A 21,479-nucleotide genomic window follows, 5' to 3' on the forward strand; every position below is an offset into this window, starting at 1 on the left:
TGACAGGTCCTGTCAGTTTTAATTTCTGGCTTACCGCCTGCCCACAGCAGCTTTTCTAAATTCTGAAGATTCTACTTTTGGGTGAAACATTTTTTGAAAATAAATATATTGTTCTTTAGTGTCACATTTCTTCCTTAAATCTCAAATTTTTCCACCAGGAATGTTCTCTATCAGCTCTGGGCTTTTCCAGCTACCAAGTCCCCTAATCTCCAATGCAAAAGCTGTGGTTATCCCTGTAGAAAGACTTTAGGAAACCACCAGCTACATAAACATTGAGGTATGTGTGAACTGTATTATTCTGTAACCTTTTTGGGGGTGCAGGTGTAAAGAATTACAGACTGCCAGACTCTCAGCGTGGCAGGGCAGCAGGAGAAAGGCACTGCCAGGCTGGAGGCGCTCTGCCGAGATAACACCACTGAGATAACACCACCGGCAAGTGCGAGATGCTGCAGATGACAGAGGGGCAGCAGCCCACACACACATGGCTCACCCTGTCCTGTGGCACCCTGACAAGACAGCAAGGGGACAAAGGGCAGGCAGGTGCTAGAGATAACAGACTGCTAGCTTTTAACAGGATTGAGGCCAGTGAGAAAAGTGAAAGCAGGCTGGTTAACTGGGACGTGATGAGGATGACAAATGGAAAGAACTTGGAAAGCAAAGAACGGGAGAAGGGAATGCAAGGAGAGACAAATTGGGTGTTTGAGGGCACATTATCATGCAGTGAGGAGCACACTATCAAAGCATTGCTCCTTCTCCCTCCTACAGGTGAAGGAACAGCTAGAGAGGATCTCCTGAGGTCTTAAAATATACCAGATGGAGCAGACCTTCTTTCCCCAGGTTCATAGCTCATTAACTGGGCATTTGGGTAATACTAAGGGAACTCTGTTCATGAAAGTTATGAATTCTGTTTGTATCATTCTGAAACAATACAAATAGCTTTACTCAGGACCTTTTTTTGATTGTTTTTCCTGTCTCAAAAATAGATTTTTCTCAGGGCAAGGCAGGCAACAACCATTCCAGTTCTCAGAAGATACTCAACACAAAAAATGACTGCTAGATCAGAGTCTAAAAGGCACATCTACTACAGTTTCCTACCCCTAACAAATGCTTATGAATAGTACAAGCAAATAAACACTTCCTATGAGTAATAGGAGTGTTCAGAGCTTCAGAGTGGAAGACTTTTGGAGCCAGATGTGATGCTTGCATGATTAATAATGCCCAGTAGAGTTTTCTTCCACGAAATTACTCAACTGTTTTCTGAGCTTGTTTGAATTTTTTATACTCATAACATCCTGCAGAATGATCTCTACAGCTCTGCAACATAAAGTGCAAAGAACAGGTTTGTTCTGGTTTTATCACCAAGTAGTTTCATTTGATGTGCCTTATATTCGACAAACAGGAATATTTCTCAGAATAGATGTAAATAACACCACTAAGTACACCATAAAAACTGATGTCTTACTCTTACACCTCTTTCTCCCAATTACAGTGCTTTCCTAAAAAACACAGGCTCTATTTAATCTTAAAATTTTGAAACAAAGTATGCTTTTTATTATGCATTTTAGTAAGGACTGTTGTAGTGGAGAATAGACTTGACTTAACTGAAACATATGATATACTCCCTTCTAATTATCTACTATTTTTGAATTAGAAGAAGCTAATGTGCTTGAAATCTTAGTGCCTGCATTCTAATATGGGGAAGCAATTCTCATCTTCCCTGAAATACTTCATTAGATCCGTCCATAAAAACTTTCTATATAATAGCCATGTGTTAGCACAGTATCCAGTTTCCACACCATGTTCATGAGCAGCAATTTTTGACTCTCAGTGATGAGCAGGTTACCTGCCTATGATCTCAGTCTCCATACATTTACTGATTTCAGGATCAAATTTCAGAAATCCAGAACTTTTAACTTTTAGGGACTCAAATATAACATTTAGCATGTTAAATTAACATGCCTTAGAGATGACAGTTTAGGACAACAGAGGTTTCAGTCCTTCTAAAGATATAGTATTTCATCAGAACTACACAAAGTTCCTTTTTGAGCACAGAAGTTGAACACATAAGCTATTTTAGACAGCTTCTCACAATCTTCTCAAAACTGCAATATGTTTAATTCCTAGAACTTAGTCTTTCATAATATCTCTGTTCAAAAATGAAAGAGGAAGAAATAGTTGTTGGTCTGATACTACTTTTTAACAAAAAATGTGAAATGTTTTACTCAAAGAAATTGAGAAGGACTTTACAGTTCTTCCAATGCTCTGCTGTTTGGGACTAACACAGTAAAATTACATAGGCCTTTCATTCCAAGGTTTCCATCCTGTAATGACCACTTGAAAAAAAAAAAACTGTCAGGAAAAAAAAACCTCCTGACACATGTGTTAAGTCTGTTTTGTCTGCTCACTTTCACAAAATGCTGAATCATATTTTCTCCACATGCAAAAGAGATGCCTGACCACACACAGAGATCTCATCTGAACATTGCGGTTTGGATCTGTAATTAGCAATGTTTTTAGATTGTTTAAGTTTGTTCCAAAACCAAGACACATTGGAAGGTTCTGACATAATTTGTTTAGAGTAGGACACAATGTATCCTAGTTGTTTCCTGTTAATCATAACAATTCATGATTCCCTGTGTCCAGTGATTTAGGGCTGCCAAGCACATGGAATAGCAAACCCGTATGTATTGGTATCCTGATTTTGGCTGGGATGGAGTTAATTTTCTTCTCAGTAGCTGTACAGTGCTGAGTTTGGATTCAGTAAGAGACTAACGTTGATAACACACCAATGTTTTCGTTGTTGCTAAGTGGTACTTATCCAAGTCAAGGACTTTTCAAGTTTCCCAGACTCTGTCAGCAGGTGCACAAGAAGCTGTGAGAGAGCATGGCCAGGACAGCTGACCGAACTGGGCAAAGGGATATTCCATACCATGGAACATCTGTATAGAAACCAGAGCAGTCTGTTCCTGAAGGACTGCACCCCATGGAAGGGACCCATACTAGAGCAGCGCATGAAGAACTCCAGCCTGTGGGAAGGACTCACGTTGGAGAAGTTTGGGAAAGACTGTCTGCTGCTGGAGGAACCCCAAGCTGAGGAAGAGTTTAAGAAGTCTACTCCTGAGGAGAAAGGAGAAGCAGAGACAATGTGTGATGAACTGGCCACAGACCCCACTCACTGTCCTCTCCACAGCTGGAGGAGGAGGAGGCAGACAAAATTAGCAGTGAAGCTAATCCCAGAAGAAAAGAAGGGTGGAGAAAATGTATTCTAATATTTGGGTTTACTTTTCATTATCCTAATCAGATTTGATCTCCCCATGTTGAATCTGTTTTGCCCATGACAGTGACTGGTGAGTGACCTCTCCCTGTCCTTATGCCTACCCACACGCCTTTCATTCTATTCTCTCTCACCTGTTCAGCTGAGGAGGGGAGAGATAGAGCAGCTTTGGTGGGCATCTGAGTTCTATCCAGGGTCAACCCAGCACACTCAGTTAAGCATATTTGCAAACTTTTAGCTGATACAGTTCATTGAGAGTTAAAAATTTACTTGCAGTAGTTAAGGAAGGCAATGAAGTACTGATGTGAATATTGCAGTGGAAATCTTATTGTCCCATCTGTCAGTCGTAAAACAAACAAGCCAACTCTATCACTGCCTTACGCTGATGAACACAAGAGACTCATTTCCTTGTATTCTACTTGTACCCATTAATAGCCTATATTCTTTTAAGGCTGTCATTTCTTTGAGGAACAATCAGCTTTGAGCTTAGTTCTTTTACACGTACCAGTACAGTAGCTTTGACAAGAGCTACTAGGCAGTGTGTTCATCTGCTCCTGACTCCAAAATAGGTCACTAACCATTGCTCCAACTACATCAAAGCAGACCCCTCCAGAAGTGTCACACTATTCAGGGCCCACAGCTGGAGTGCTGAAGAGCCTGGAGCTTTTCATGTCCCATTCAAGAGCAGTGAGATGTGGCAGGAAAGCCTTTGGGCTGCACAACACAGGAGGGAAGGCTTTGCTCTGGTGCCTGGTATTACTGGAACCGGTCTCATACTACGATCTCAGGTCAAAGATGGAAAGCTGCTATATTTAAAACATGCAGCAGCTCAGGCTTTCCATTTCTCTACCTGACTTCATATCTACCTTTATATATGATGTCTCTGCTACTCACTAATAATGGGTAATAACCAGACGCCAGAGCAAGAAACTATCAAGCTTAAATACTGAGCACTTATTTTACATTTTTTGAGGTAGTTATAAAGTGAGCATCAAGTCAATAATTCCTGCTGGTGCAAGTGAATGCTGTAATCAGACTGCAGACTAAACCCAAGGCAGTGTCAAGCAGAATGTAAAATGAAGGGTCTGCAAGAGAGGCAGCACATCAGAAATATGTCTGTATTTGAAGTTCCATGACAGTATTAAATAAACTCAAATTCAAAAACTACAGTCTTCCAAAACACATGCCCTGAAAAACTTGTTTAATATTTGCAGTCTAGTGCCTTTTTCATTGATTTAAAGAGAAATTGTTTACTGCTTACTTTTGGAGGAACAGCAGTCTGCGCAGAGCATCATTTGCTATGTTTGAAAGCGACAGATACAGCCATAAAGAAAGGAAACCCACCTCCACTGCAGTGCTCCCTCTAATTCTCTGTCTTCACTCTCAACACTAATGAAGGGACATTAGAATGCTTCAAGAAATCATTAGGAAATGCCAGTTCCATGCCATCATGTCACAGTTACCTGACAAGGCAGACAGTGGCAGAGTTCAATACCTCACCCCAGATGGAGGAATAATTCAGTGATTCCATCTCTGTCCAATAACACTCTTCTTGGAAGCAAACTACTGTAATAATTCGTTCATGGAAGGTATGTTTTTCACAGATCAAAGTGGACTATAGTTTTTGCTTGGCTTTAGTCCACATTACAAAGTAAATAAAAGAATATATGTTCAACCTATGCCCAAATTTCAAAAAGTACAAATATTCCACAATCTTCACTTACTTTCAGCAACCTTTGCCCCCTGTGCTCCAAAAGGCTTGGAACCAAGTGCACATGCCATGTTATTCTATGAATAACACCAGCACACACACTGTGACTTCAGAGAGAGATGATTTTTCAGTAGCAAAGTGTGTGCCAAAAAAGCAGTGGGGTTTTGGTGAATTCCCTTCCAGTTCTGATCTGGAGGAACCACAGCTGGTTAGAATTTTAAGTGTACTGCCAAAGTCCAAGGGAGAATAAAAAGAACATGAGCTTTTGTGCTGATCTGGGGAAAATGATTGACTGTACAGATCTTAAAAGGTCACGAAAATGCAAAAATATTTTTTTTCCTCACAATACATATTTTCCCTACTTTTCTGTAGAAACAGAAGGAAATGGGTTTAGAGACAGATGCTAAAACAAATTCTGTTATAAAACCCCAAATTATTTCTAAATTCACCTAGAGGTATTACTGAGGTCATTGCTACTTCAGTGATACTAACCATCTCACAAAAGCTGGAGAGCACGAGGAAACCAAGTGATGTCCCAAAGTGAGAAATTAAATGTGAATTAACTGTAGAAATTAAATTCTTATCAAGTACCTTGTATAAAAAGCTGATTGAGAGCTGCTGATAAGAATTTTCAGTAAGCTGTAAAGTAGTGAATAATTTGCAAGCAAATACTGCTCTTGCCCAAAGAGGTCTATATTTAGTTAGTAATAGCCCTTCTGAAGACCAAAAATATTCTTTATCCCCAGCAGTCCAAAGGGTGAAAAGCAAAATATATGAATAATACAAAATTTAATCAGAGTTCATACAATAGTCATCAGTCTACCTTTATATACAGCTCCATACTAAGTTTCAAGAACTACCTTTCATCATCTGAGCTAAACACTTCCTCCCTACTCACCAGCCAAAACAAGGGCCTTTCCCAGGCTTCAGTCTCACATACAAGCAGGAACAGCTGTGAAATACTCATACTAGAGAAAAGCATACTATGTAAAATTACAATTTGAGTTTACTTCTTTGGCAATAATTCCATGTATCAGGGTATGAGCTTTTCCTCTAGTTTTTTTTTTTTCACTACAGAAATACAGATTTATATATTGATACATACAAATCTTCCTCCACTCCAAACACTCTTAAATGCTGACTTCCGTGGTAAAATGTGCCACATTCACAACATTACTAGCTTTCAAATGAAAGATGATCAAGTTTGCCTTATCCCATCAGAAAATTTTCTCTCCTTCTTATATATAACATCTTTGTGGAATTTAGTAAAGTCCAAGGAAACGGCTGAAGTTGAAATTTGAGTGAGACTGAGGAGGCGGGGAGAAGAAAACATAACATGTAACAAATTCCCTCTTGTTTTGATTACAGCATGTACAATGCCACCCAGGATGTTTCCTAGAAATAGCATATTTGAAACCAGATATTACAGCATAGCAGGAATATCCAAAAGAAATTATGAATAAGTTATTATCTTCCAGATAATAGCACATTCACAGCCTGCAGAAGTTGCCCACATAACACATGATTAAGGGCAACCAAGCTACCAAACACAAGAGAATCATTATTGGTGATGCTGCAGTAAAATCAGCCACAAAGTTCTCAGGGAATGTTTCTATATGTGGACACAAGGTACGGCTGGTAAAACAGACACTTCAGTGTGTTTGGCATTGAGGCAGCTGATCACGTCCGCATTTATTTACACTGCAGCGTTCACATGAACACAGGGGACTTTTAAAGCTGGTTTGGAGACTTGTCTTTGGCATCAGACACTGGTCCTGTGCCTTCCTTAGAAAACATACACATTTTGCAAACAGTGGCAGGAATCTGCAGTGAGAAAAACTCCTCATGAAAATAAAGAATAAAACTGGCATCACAAACATACTATGCTCAAACAAAAGGTAAGGAAAGACTCAGCAAAATCCCCCCGTCAGAGAACACGCTAACAGGTAGTTAGCACACCATGAAGCTACTGCAGAGGTACTCTCAAATGAACACATGTAATACCGTGCAGTGCACTACTCTGTTTAAAATAGCTCCATCGATATTTGTATCCTCTTGGTTCTTATGATCAAGACTACAGCTGACCAAAAAAAAGGTTCTCTCAGTGCCTACCAGGTGATCATTCATGTAAAAGTTTCTTTTCACGTGCAAGAAATCACAATGGTGTGACTTCACTAGCTTAGACTACAGGATCAGCCTTATGTAGGAAAATGCTGAATTTTTGGTTCAAGTCACTGATCAAAAATGTAGAAGTGGAGAGGTGCAGCCACTGGTCATGCTTTGGATTGCTGAACATCCAAAATAACTTACTTTCTTGATGAAACCTCCATACTCAGGTACAGTAGAAAATTTTAAAAAATAGTCTAATGAAAATTAAAATAAGCTTAACTCCTCTTTAAAACCTCAATGCTCTTTCCTCAAACTTACTCAGTTCCTGCCAAAAGTACTTATTATAGGTTTTAAACAGCTACCTTTTCACATTTACAGGGCCAAATAAAAACTATGTGTGGTCACTGTTCCCATAACAAAGGACTATAAATTTGGGGCAAAAGGAAGATTATATAGTCCCTGCTATAGCTAGAAGGAGCTTTGCTTCTCAAAACACAAAATCAGAATAGGTATGTCAAATTGAAGGGATGCTCATGTATTTCTATAATGCTGGAAACCAACCCGTTTAGAAGTGACTAGTGGGTCTGGACACTGTTCATGTGGCAGTGTAAAGAAAGACTTCATTTTATGACATCAAAAGTGACAGAAAATCAAATGCTGATGAGTTGGACACTTCTGAATCAGCGTGTAGTTCAATAGTACAACCCCACTGTAAAAATATTTACAGACCTCCTGTAAACCCCATAGTAAGTCACAAAAAACAGATGGAAATTTAATTGAAAAATAGATGTTTATAAGCTAGCAGTTAGACCCTTGAAAAAGAACTGCACTTTAAACCTACTTTAACAGAACCCATGTAAGTTTCAATACAAACTCCAAACCTACCAACTTTGAAATGACTCTGTTAGCTTTCATGTCCTTAGTTTCATACCTGCAATGTATAAACATCAGGTGACTGGTATTTTGATCAGAGGTATGCAGAGGAAAGGTACTTCAAAACAGCACACAGACCATGTCATTGTGCTAGTCACCCATCTACAGCCACAAAAGTGGCAAAAGCTGCAACTAAGAGCTTTGTTTTCCATCAACAGCTAGTATTTAAAACATTCTAATATCAAGTCCTGTATTAACCCAATCTCTTTGTCCAGTAAACATTTCCTCATCCTTTTAAATAAAAAATATCTGCTAACATACAGTTGCCTGCTGGGCTTCCCCAGAGAAACAGAGAGGCAGCAAAATAGCCAGGAAAGGCTGCATTGGCATTTTCCTCCACCACCCCAGCTCCCAGGATAAAAGCTTGCTTCAAAGCAACTGATGCATGAATGAGAAATGTCTAAACCCCAAGTCTATTTAAATGCTAGACAGCAGAGATTACAATCCTGAAAGAAATGCAGAAGGCAATATAAGACCCAGAACTCCAGGGGAATGAGCTCAATTTCTTCAGGGACCTGATCTGCAGGATCCTGTGGGAGAATCCCCTGTAGGGCAAAGGTGCCCAGGAGATCTCATTGACCTTCAATCTGCCACATCAGGAATGGAGGGTGGCTGCATAAGCAGCTCAGGTGGAGCACAAGCCCCCAGGGAAGAGGGGGGGATGAGAAGATGTGGGGAGATATCCGAGAACAACTCAGAAACACTGGCTGGGCACCAGGGAAGAGGAAGCCAAAACTCATGTAGAAGCTGGACAGGAGGTGCCTTTACAACAAATGAAGGACCAAACCAAACAGGCACTGGTAACTGAGGAAAAAAACAAGAAGGAAATTCTGGGGAATTACAAGACAGCTTTATTCCAAACCTTGGGAAGAAAATGGAGCAGAACCTCTTTAATTCTCTTTCCAGGAATATGAAGGACAAAAACATCTTTGCAAATGGCAAGGAAAATTTCCCAAAGGCAAAATGTATCAAATCGACCCAGTTACTTACGATGAAGCCACTGGCTCTGTGGATGCGGACAGCGCAGCAGACACAATTTCCCTGACAGGTTTTTGACACAGTCCTGCCTTAGCACTAAGCAGTGAAAAAGCAATGGACAAGACTCATAAAAAAGTGGCTAGTTTGACATTCTCAAGACAGCTGTAAACAGGTCAAAGTCTATCTAGCAGCTAGCTACGAGTGACGTGTCTCTGGGGTTCAACTGACCAAAAGAGCAAACAAACACAGTCACCACCTTCACGTGTAACCCAAACTCCAGCAATCAAGAGGGTGGACAAGAGGGCTCCCACCTGAATGATCCCATGAGCTGATGGCCAACTCTTGAAATCAAATAAAGCCAAATGCAAAAACCTTATGCCAAGTATATAACAGGAATTTAGAGGCTAAAAACCAGCTTTGGGACAGATGTCCTGGCGGTCCTGGTGAACACCTGGTTGAACACAAATAAGCAAAGCATCCTTCCAATGATGAAGGTAAACTGTGTTAGCATGAGTGCATGATGGTGATGGGAAGCAACGAACTCTTTCCATGTGACGTTCCTGATGTCTCAAATGGAAGCCCTGTTCCTGGTTTTCAGCTCCCCTGCAATGACTACAGATTTCTTTTTAAATGATGGAGAATACAACGACCTATGAAAAGAGGTAAATGAAGCTGGCTATGTTTGGACTAGAAAAGAGTGGCTTCTTAATGACTTAGGGGGTACCCATGGAGAAAAGTTAGCCAAGATCATTTCAGTGGGGCACAATGAAAGGAGTAAAGGCAATGTCATCAGTTGCAGCAAGAGAAACTGAATCCAGACACAATAACAGTTCAAGAATCCTGCAATAAGGGTCTTCAGACACTGGAATATGTTTGTCCAGAAGGGCTGCAGAATCTCCCTCTGCAGAGATCTTCCTTACTTGAGTGCACAAGACTGAGCAACTCAATTTTATTTTGAAGTTTGCTCTGCTCTGTGCAAGAGACCAGGCATCCAGAGGTCCAGTGGTAAGCCTGAATCTCTCTCCTTCTTAACAACAAAATTCTGTGGTAAGCAGAAGGTTGGGAAAAAGAACAAACAGGACTACCAGTGTGCATAAATACAGACCAACTGAGTCTCCATAGTGCCTACAGATGATAAGGCTGCATATGAAAACTGTTTCCATGAAGTCTGAAAACTTAAAGAACATCTACTTTCTGCAATTACTCTTTACTACTATCTTTTATATAATAAAAAAATAAACTTGAGCAAAGCTGATTATTGAAACACAAGGATTTCTTTGCTTCATCCTGATGTTCTGGATTTTGCCTGTAGCATATGTATAATAATATTTTCCATTTATATGATGATTTGTAAAACAAATCCTATGCCTTTAACTTTTTTTCAAGGTGTTGTTTCAGACCACACAGAGCTTGTCCCCAGCAAACTGCATTCTCAGCTACTGACAACAGACCAATTGCACAACATATTTCACTCTTATGTAAAACACACATGTGGAGAGAGATATTAATATATCTCTATCAATACATGAACATTTATTTTTTTTAAAGAAACTGCATGAAGATATGTATGGGCTTTTCTTCAGAAATGTAATTTCTTTGAAGTGCCCTTCTTGATCTGTGATGTCCCTTCAGCCCTTAACAAGATCACACACCTTTCTATTTCAGTCAGTTCAAGTTCAGTGCCACACTTACTCTAGAGATTTACAGAATAAGACATAAAAATATCAGTCAATTTGCAGTTGGTCATAGCTTTTCTCGTGGCGATTCTTCAGATGATCTAACCAGAACAAAGAAAGCAGCATGCAGTTTTGACATGGTATAACTTTTTAAATAAGTAACATATATAACTCTTCTGCTCTCTAAATGGTAATTAGGTTTTCTGTTGCTTGATGGGGGTGGGGGACAGAAATCCATCACTGCAAATGATTAACATCTATTTCTCTTCTTTAAGCTTTAAAGAATTTAGTATTACTACCTAGGTCCAACTCAGAATTTCAAGTGCAATTCTTAAAATCACAGATGGGTGGAGAACTACAACCACAGTAGCAAGCAACAGATTTCCCCACAGACAGCAGCATGGGCAAAGCTTTATCAGCAGTACCACCATGCACTGCACCAACAGATGTCAGTGCTCAAAGGCAGTGAGAAAAGCGCGAGCAGAGTTAAAGACTGGGTCTGCATCTGCATGGGTCTATCACTGAATAGTAAAATTACTATCTCCTTAAGCATTACACTTTGAAAGCAAAATGGCTTTTTTTAGCTTGATGTTCTTTTACACTAACTACTTCCTATTTCCTTGGAAGAAAGCAGTCCCTGAACAAAAGAAATTTCAAAAGGCAAAGATTCATATTTAGCAGGGAACTAAGTGAAAGAAAAGTATCCAGATACTTTTAAAAAATAGCCTCACAGTGGCCTGAATACTAATTAAAGAAGCAAGCCACATTGATCTAGTGTAATTTTACTGCACTGTTTTAAAAGCAGACACTGACTTTTAATAAATAATTGAAAAACAGGGTTTATGTTGCCAAGCAATATGATCACCCCTACACAAGTGAGATGATGTAAAATTCTGTGAAGAAAGTATCAGACATTCTTTCTTTCTACTTTGTTCATATGAAAAACACATAGTACTGCCTCTACCCTAAATTGCCAGCATTATATATCTTCATATGGGAAGTGCAAAGCTGCATACTTTTCCATTAAAACTGTAACTGCTGTTTCTACCCAGTATCAGAGAAAGAAGCTGATTCTTCCTTAAGTATTTTTGAGATGCACACAAATTCTTTTAACAGCCAGATGTTCCACAGTCATCAGCTCATTCATTGCACAGAATTTTTTCAGTCCTTTGCACAGTATTGCCTACCATCTCTTCTGATTTTCACCTATTTCCTTACCTGATTAGAGATTTGCCTTAAAAGAAAGGCCCAAGTTTCAAGTAAGTCAGAGTTCACTCACTTTCTGTATTCTTGAAACAAGTTTAAAGCCAAGGTACATGCAGCTTCCAAGAAGGAGTAGGAAGACAAATGAAAATAGATTTTACACTTGTAGTTACCCTTGCCTAAGAGACTGCATTTCTCAGTGTTCCCACAAGGACTGTGAATGTTTAATTTTAACAGTTATAAGAATGTAACAGCAGGTTATGTGCTCATCCAATCTGTTTGAAAAGCTTTTCAAATCAGAGGCATCAAAATGAGCAATACCTGCATCTTCATAAATACCAGCTATAAAATCCAACCGGCTTACCGTGGAGAGTTATAGCAAGTTGTCATATTATTTCATGCAAGCCTTTCTTGGTTACAACAGAGTTCAAACTGAAGATTTCAAGATGCAAGAAAGGCAAACTAGGAGTTTTACTACTCTACATGCCTTACTTCATAACAGCACTGGAGCACAGCACTCAAAGTGCTGCTTCAAAAGCTTTACAAAGCTGATGATCTAAACACAGGACCAGGCAGTCTCAGGTTGAACCTGTCCCTGCAATAAAACGATGCATTTAGCAGCAGTTTAGTGGTAAAGCAAAGCTGCTCATGTGCAACCATTAATCATACTCCAAAGCTCCGGTTTAAACTGACCCGAAAGAACTGACATGTCCATGCTGGAGACCTGCAGCACAGGTGGGAGCAAAGACACCCTTCACCCAGCACAGAGCAACAGCCCCTGGCTTAGCGGGGAACGACCAAACAGGAACCAGGTCTCCACGTTCTGCTCGGAAACCTGGCACACTGTGCAACCCTGTGTGAGTCAAGGGACCGCTCTCAGCCCTAGAAAAGCACCCAAGTGCTTCCCCTCGACAGCAAAGCCTCCTGCAGGCAGGGATGCCAAGCACCGCGATACAACTGCAGCTCAAGCACCAGCCTGTGAAAGGTTTCATTTGATCTGGTTCGGGGAAGCATGCGCTTCATTACTCACCAATTATGTTTTCATAACAGACTTGCAGACACGATTAAAAAGAGTCATGGAAAACAAAAAAAACAGAAGATACCTCTTAGAAGTGTGCACACAGTCTTTATACCACATGTTTTAAAAAGCCCAAACAACTCAGTGAAAAAAAGAAAAACAACAAAAAACAGACAACTGAATAATGTTGTGGATAAAGAAGATTTTCACACAAAAGGAACCAGTATATTGAGCATCTGGTACATTGCCCATATTGCTTAATTCACAGGTCCTCACCCCCCTGCAATTATTTCCCTCACTTGTAAAATCACAGGTTTATAAATAACTTAGAAAGAGACCACAAAATCATTCAAAACTGAATGTCTAAAACCTGCTTTACACAGAGACACATCTGAATACTTGAGTTTGTTACAAAAAAGACACACAGGCAGTGTGTCTCATCATCTCTGTACCACCTCAGGTGGCAATTTATTGCCAGAGTAAGTGCTGCACTGTTAAGACAGAGCGAACACTGAATCAAAGCCACTTTCCTGAAGTATTACTCTTACTGTGCCAAATGAGTTAGGAAGACAAATTTGTTATTTGTAAATAAAGGAAATACTTATCAAGATATTATCTTTAAGACGAAAACTGCAGAAATTTCCTCTTATGCTGGCTCCCCAAGCTAGAAAACACCCCAGCCTAACCAAAGAGGAAATTAACAAACAGCAACCCTGAGAACAGCATGTTTCAGACAACTTTAAGAAAAGGTCCGTCCATCCAACAGTCACACAGGTCCTTCTGCAAAAATATTAATTATTTTCCACAAGAAGAGCTGTCTTCTGCCTCTCCATGACTTCCTTTTCATAAATCCTATCCTTTCATTAACATTCAAAGAAGGTATCAAAGGCTGGCTGTCTACCACTCTTATTTGCTCCCTGAATGAGATAAGACCTTTTTTTGGTCTTAACAGTAGATTTTAATAAACAGGTAGAATTTTTTCTACTTCAGTTTGTCTGCAGCACAGAACTACAGCCTTAGGCAACTGTACTCACTAACTGTTATGATTTAGTCTATTTCTTTTTATTAATTGGCTGCCATAGGCTGCTATACTACCATTAAATACAAAATCATCACTATGAGAATGTAACTTCTGCTGAAGTACAGGAGATATTCCATTTTAAGCTTTACCTCACATGTTTACATCACCTTATTTAGTTCTCATGAAGAGTCCTATGTGTCTGGAATTTACATTTTGCCTTTACAGAAAGATAAAGAATTAATACAGCTGACCATTTTGGTTTTTTTGGTTTTTTTTTTTTTGGTTTTTTTTTTTTTTTTTTGTGAAAACCAGACATTTTCCACCCAACATTTAAAGCCTTTTCATTTTCCCCACAATTCTGAGGACCTGGTTATAAAGGACATTCAGTTACTTGGGAAAAATGTACCTGTTGAGAATATAGACCAAGTCTGAAGATAGGAAAATTAAATATTATTCTTAGCACATAGAGAACAGGTGCAAGGCTGTAAAAACATGAACTAGCAATTGGGAACACACCCCATTCCAATCAGATATGCACACAGTCATACAGTGAAACACCCCTCCAACTCATGATCCCAGTTCAAATCCAAGATCATTTGACTGAAGGGAGGCTATGAGGTTCTCACTAAAAATCCCTAAACAAACAAAACAAAACAAAAAAAAAAAAAAACCCAAACAAGGCAGCACCTGAAACAACTCACCTGAAACAATACCCTTCCCTAAAAAGACCCTAGGGTGTCTTATCAGGAAGAACATTAATTTGGCAAATATACACCCTATTTCATATTTTGGGGACATAAAGATACCTCAGACCATTCTCCTCCACTTTCCTCTCCTTTGAAATGCAGTGGCTTAGTGGGGATCCACTACATGCACTGTGCTCAGACCTCCACTAAACCATTTCAGCTCCCTACCCTCTCAGGCCACAAACCCAACTAAAGCAAGAGTAGCTTCATGTCTGCTTGGCAAGTTGAGCTGCCTCTCCATAGGTTCTGCCAAGTGAGTCACTGAATCATGCTCAGTAACACAGCTGAAGCTTCTCTGCATCCTGTAGTGCCATTAACCCTAAGCAAGTACTTTAACTTATTAGTTTGTGACATTTTGGATATCATAAGGCAAACCTGGCCACCTCCAGCTTACCATCATCATACATGATTCCCATCTTTAGGCATTTTATTCACCTCCTCAGTGACTTTCATAAAACCATAAGAAAAAAAACCCCACAAACAGTATTCATCAGGAAGGAAAGCACTATCAAACACTCAGAAAGAAATAGCAAATATAAAAATACTGAAGACTACAAGTAAATAAACAAAGCTTTGGGTGAGAAAAAAACAAGATTAATTTTAAACTTCAACAAACTTAATGACAACTATAACATGTCAGCATTAAGGTCACAAGACACTTCAGGAAAACTTCTTTCGAAATGCATTGATTGCATCATCAACATGTTGGCAGGAATCACCACACTGCTTACTCATTACGTGTCAACTCTTTTCCTTTCACTGAATCATGTTCTTAAATAAATGTACTGTCAGGGAATGTGGCTTTTTCTGTTTGAAATTCAAACCACCCAATACTTAAACTGCTGCATTTTAACTGTTCCCTCTCCTATGAACGTGCTCACAACTAAAAGCTCTCTGAATTTTGGTCTGGGGCTTCAGTAATTCCTGTTTCTGTATATCCTTTCTCCTTTTCTGTTATGAGAAGAGGGGTTGGGTGGTAAACCTTCTGAAGGGGAATGCTTCATTCTGCTGAAGATGATTACAGTAGACAGAACCTTTGCTCTGCAAAAGTCTCATTGCAGGGATTCAGTTTTAATGGAGAACTTAGGCAAGAAAACCAGATACCTAGTGCTAAGACACAGCTTCTCAAAGAGATTTCACACCTTTCATCCACCTGTTCCCTCACCACAGCCAAAACTAGCACCAAGTCTACTCTTTCATTAACACCTTTGACTCACCAACCTGACAGAATGTTTAGCAGAAATCCATCCAGTTTCTTTTTTTGTCTTGCTCTGACAGTTTTTAGCTGACTTGCTGAGCTGAAGCAGCTTATGAAGGAGGTATGCGGTGAAAGTCACAGAAAGTAGATAGTGGGAGAAAGCAATCAAAAGTGGTATGAAGAGACTTCTCCTCCTCTTCCAATAGCAAGAAGTATTAGTGAGCTCACCTTGTCATGTAAACACCCTCATAAGGAAATAAAACTCCATCCAGCTGGCACTGCACCTTCCTGAGCAGCAGCACCAGGATACCAGGCAGTAGGAAAGCAACTGGGGGAAGCAGGCAGGAAGACACAAGGGGTCAACTGCCCTTCCACAGCAGTGAGTGACCATCCATAATTTTGCCATCACTCCTTGTTAATGAAGAGATCTGATTATGCCCAAGTATTTCATGTCAAGCACATATAAGATCTCTGATTAGTGCTTTATTTCCATGCTCACAAGTTTTCTTTCCTCAAGATATTGCTGAACATCCCTGTAACATTACTGAGACTTCCATCTAAACTGCACAAAAGCCACCATAGGAAATGAAAACTGAGGACTTAAAAAGCTTCAGAATCCACACTGCCAATGCCACCTCAATTCATTTCCTTACAGAAAGAATGGGAGGGAAGCTTTAGAGTCTCTTTTGCTGACTTGCAACAACTGCCCTGTTGAGCTCAAAGGACTGGCGCTCAAATTCCTCTTGGCAGGACTTGTACTACATGACTGCAACAGCTGAAAGCTGTGCAAGCCCTTATAGCACTGCATGACCATGCTCTTTAGACATTGATTCCAATTTACCAGGGAGGCTTTTATCCTGAAAACATGTCCAAACAGCTCTGATCAATACCATGAACAGTTTCCAAGCTAGTTACCTTGTACAAGAACAGCACAGCTGCATTAGTATGGTGCTCCACCAGCACCAAGAGCTTGCTGTTCAGCAGGATTAATTAGTCTGGGCAGAGCACCGCACTAATGTGATTATATAGCTTCTAGTACCTGAGCTAGCTCACTCATCGTTTCTATTCTTTTGCTGTAAAATAAAAAGAGCTTAGGTTTTGCTCTTTTCTTAACACCTAAATAATTCCAGCACCATTTTTTTCTTGGAAGAGAGAGGAATGAGACTTGGGGAAGACACAAAATCAGATTTTCCTTATTAAAAGAATGCATCTCCTGCCTTCATAGCCTCTCTCCACTATTATCATACTCTTCTAATAATTTCTTTTATTTGTATCGACTACCTATGCACCTGCAAGTCTTCCCTTGGCGACAGGAATAAAGATGCCCAGCCATAACCAACAGTGACAAAAGCAGAGACTGGAATACATTGCACTTGAGTGGAATAGAATCATCATTGTCTTCCACTCCTTTTCTCCAGGTAGGGAACAGATACCACAGGAGACACTTGCCACAGACATACCAGGGACCCAGACCTTGCTCCAAGATATGGGAGCACTGGAGGAGGACTGAAAAATGTAAGTTCTGGCACATGCAATTGTGCTGGTATGCTCAAGTGTGCTTCATTGCTCGAGCGTCCCTGAGGCATCCTGCATGAGGACAACACCCAGGGCAGGCAACATGAGGCCATGTAGTGAAAAATCAGCAGCAACAAGCAACTGACAGCAGCTGAACAGGAAGTACTGGGGAAAGCCCCACTGCTGGCAGTGCTGCTCCTTCCTCTGAGTTTGCCTGTAACACATCAACAGAAGAGAAACAGAGGACTAGCACAGCACCCACCAGTATCGCTGGTGTGGCTCATGTCCCTTCCCTGCGCACAGCCAGGCCCCAGAGGTGTGACACAGCGGGGCAGTTCCCACACACAGACATTGAGAGAAACCATGTTGTTCTGACAGAGTGAAAAAGAAGTGATAGCAACAGGATCTCTAGTTCTTCATGTTTCCACAAGTATTTTACTTGCTCAATAAGCATCTAGCATTTCTTTTTTCTTTTTGGTAATATTATGTTGGTTTAACTACTAAGAGAGGTTCAAGAACCTTTATATTTCCTTCTTGGTTTAAGTTTCACCCTGTTTGGGTTTTTTACTAATATAAAAGTGCAAGCTGTAGAAAAAGTGGTTAAAATTTCTAGAACAAAACTTGGCTAAGAAATGCCATAAAGTCACAGCATTTCATGGCTTTGTGATTGCAAGTGATATTGTACTGGCTGGACTTCTAAACACACATGTCAACTTAAAATTTAGAACAGTAAATGGGCAAAGCATCTCTAAGGTATCTCCCCTCTCAGCTTTATGTCAGCATGTTGGCGGGAAAGAGACCTTCCAGAACAGAAACACAGGGAAGAACAACCTTCTTTTTTGGCATTCTTTTCCTTTAAAGTAACTTGCTTCCTTCTGTAAAAAGTATCGCCAAGACTAGTTTCAAATTTTGAGTTCTAGATATATGACATAAATCATACAATGCAGATGCGAATTCCAGGCTCAAAAGAGTATGAAAGCAGAAAGATTTCTTATGTTTGCATCTCCAGCATGTAACCACTGGGCATGAAGAGGAGAACTTTAAGGGATAATTCTGGTTTCTGTGCATTTACAATAGAGTACAAAAGTTCATACTTTAAAAAGATACATTTAAAACTATTTAAAGTTTTAAAACTAAGCAAAAATGACTGCAGATTAGAAATTCATCTTGACACTAAGGAAACAATACAAAAAAAGGGGGGCTAAAGCTTGCCAAAAGACAAAGAGAACAGCAACAAAAAAGCCAACACATGAAACAACATGAAACAATGTGAAGGAAGTCAGCACAGAACAGAAACACTGTTTTATTGACAATGGAAAAAACGTATTCTTCAAAAAGACAAAAATCAAACCAGGCAAAGTACTGCAAAAATGCTAAAGCAAGTAAGGAACCAAGATGTTAAGATCACATAGTAATTTAGGAGGAAAAGAAACTCTCAGAAACAACACATAGCAAAACTGAGGTATGAAGGAAAGCAAAGATCTGGAAACCAAGTGCAGTTTCTGTGTCATCTCCTATGCTTAAACAGCCAAAACTCTGGCCTGGGGAGGCTACTGTGAAACTGATGCTCTGTGTGAATGTGAAGGAGAAAGAGGATGGAAAGGAAAGGGAGAAAGAAATTGAAGAGATACTGGCCATATGTTTATAAGTACACATACACATGCATATCCACACATAATAAAAGGTAACTCAGACTAGCTGGCACACGGTGGGACCAGCAGGACAGCAGTATGTTTAAGTGTTATCTTCCTCTCCCTGTTTAGTTACTTGTTGCAGTCTTCTGTACCACAGAATCACGTACATCAGGTCTGGAGCCTCATTACTTCTAAATACTTCTACATGGAAGCATCACATAGCTGGAAAAACAGTTTGCTGGTATTTCCAACTTTCCATATGCCTCAGGGAGACTGCATGACTAAACCAGAAGACAACATACTCTCTGCACACTTCAAGACATGGTCTGTACCGTGTACTCCTAAGAGTTTCTCCCTTCAAAATACCTTTGCATTGGTACATGCTGCTTATGACTTAAAACTATGCTACACAATTTGGTGAAATAGTTAAAGTGACACAAGGACTCCAGAGCACAGAACACAACTTGGTATTTGTGAGAGCTTATTATGTGATGCTTCTTGTGATATCACAGCTCACTTTTCAGAGCACTCTGTACAAACACACAATAAAAATAAATAATTTTAAATAAGGCTAACCAGGTTTCACAAATACTGAAATACTCTGTAGTAAGTCTCTTGCCTATCTCATTTCCATCACTACAGAACATGAAATATATACTACTAATTAATTCATAAACCCTAATCTCTGCAGGCAGCTGAAATTGTCAGTTCGATAAATAAACCAGCCAGCACTGATGGGAAGTTGAACTGTATTACCAAGGAAATTCTTCTTCTGCTAGAGGACCCTGTCAAGCTCTGCCCACGACAGCATTACCTAGACACAGTTTGGAGAATTTTTGTAAGGAAGGATTTAAACCGGCACCTGAACCAACCGAGCAGCAGGATCAAAAAAAGGCGGTTGAAGGAATTTGTCAAAGACACACAGCTCTGACACTTTACCGCTGCAACCTAAACTGACTGTATTTCGCCAAATGCCCTCAACTCTTCAGACAGCCGAGTGAAGAGCGAACCGCACGGACCCGAGACAGACCGCGACACCTCTGGAGCGCTGCACCGCACCCGCACCCGCGCGGCGCCGGACAGCCCCGGGCAGCTCCTCTGCCCGGAGCGCGGCTCGGGCAGGGAGCCGTGCCCCGCTGCCGCCCGCACCCCGCGGAGGCATCTGGCGCCCACCGGCCGAGCCCGGGACGTCCCATGGGGAGCGCAGGCGGACCCGCGCCGCTGTTTCTCCCCGGCGCCGCCGTCCCCAGCCCTCGGCGCCCCGCAAAGCGATCCATAGCCTGCCAGCCCTCGCGGGGCTTTGCTTTCTCGCCGGGTTTCGGTGCAACAGCTGGGGGAACCCGGCAACGTTGGGAGGGAGGGAGGCGCAGCCGGCACGGAGCCGGCAGGAACGCACCGCGGGCTGCGAGGATGCAACCGCGGGCGATGCCGCTGACCTGCGCTGCGGCTACCGAGAGACAGCCGGCCAGAAAGACCCCCTTCCCGCAGGGAGCAGGCAGCAGGAAGGGTCAGGGGTCCCCCAACACCGCCGCCAGAGCCGGCAGAGACCTGTTGCCCCGCGCGGGAGTGTCGAGGCGCATCCCCCGGAGCGGGACCGACAGCCGCCACCACCCACCTCTTTGATTTTCTCCCTCCTCTGCCGGACGTCGGGGTCGGCGGGCTCCTGCCCCACGGCGCCGACGGGCTGGCGGAAAAGGCGCTGGGGCAGCCCGGGGGCACCCGCCTCCTTCCTGCCGCGGGCGTCCTGCAGAAGTTTCTCCTTGTCCTGGCGGATGTCTCTGCGGATCTCCTCGGGCAGCTTCTGCAGCGTCTCCTTGGCCTCCCGCAGAGCCCGCTCGTGGTCCGCGCGGATCCGCTCCAGGCTGCCCGCCCCGTCCGCGGCCGCCGCCGCCGCCGGTCCGCCTCCGGGCTGCGGAGGGGCGCGGGGCTGCCCGCCGGGCGGCGGCGGCGGCGGCTGCAGGGCGGCCGAGTGGAAGAAGACGCCGCTGAGAAGCTTGGAGGAGTCGGGCAGGAAAAAGATGGCCCCGAAGCAGAGGGTGATGAAGGCGCTGAACACCAGCAGCAGCACGAACTTCTCCGTCAGCCGGAACGCGCCGGGGCCCGCCGCCTTCCTGCCCCCGCCGCCCGCGCCGCTGCCCGCGGGGCCGCCCAGCGTCCCCGGCCCCGCCGCGCTACCGAAGAGCGGCAGCAAGCTGGCGGCGGGCATGACCCCCGCGCCGCCTCAGCGCCGCGCCGCGCAGGGACCGCACCGCACCGGACGGCTCGGCTCCGCCGCCCCCTCCCCGCTTCGGCTGCACAAAGTTTCCCCGGGCGGACGCGGCAACTTTTCCCTTCCCCGCGGCCGCGCTCCCTCTGCTCCCCCGCCGGCAGCGCTCGGCAGCGTCTGCGGGGCGGGCGCTGTCAGCTCCAGCCCATGCTGCCGCCGGGCCGCCGCCGCCGCGGGTGCCGCTCCCCGCTCCGCCC

The 21,479-nt window shown here is 42.4% G+C and overlaps 1 protein-coding gene across 1 annotated transcript in view; it reads right to left on the reverse strand.

Annotated features, from left to right (window-relative positions):
- The window catches only part of MAN1A1 (mannosidase alpha class 1A member 1), a 139,261-nt gene extending 117,803 nt beyond the window's left edge, over window positions 1-21,458 (reverse strand). Inside the window, exon 1 of the mRNA XM_041470100.1 lies at window positions 20,632-21,458. Coding sequence (XP_041326034.1) covers window positions 20,632-21,222 — 591 coding nt within the window. The 5' untranslated portion in view covers window positions 21,223-21,458. The remainder of the gene's footprint in view (window positions 1-20,631) is intronic.
- Window positions 21,459-21,479: the final 21 nt, after the last annotated feature.

This window comes from Pyrgilauda ruficollis, unplaced genomic scaffold (genome assembly GCF_017590135.1).
Source record: "Pyrgilauda ruficollis isolate IOZ18807 unplaced genomic scaffold, ASM1759013v1 scaffold24, whole genome shotgun sequence".
Lineage (NCBI taxonomy): Eukaryota > Metazoa > Chordata > Aves > Passeriformes > Passeridae > Pyrgilauda > Pyrgilauda ruficollis.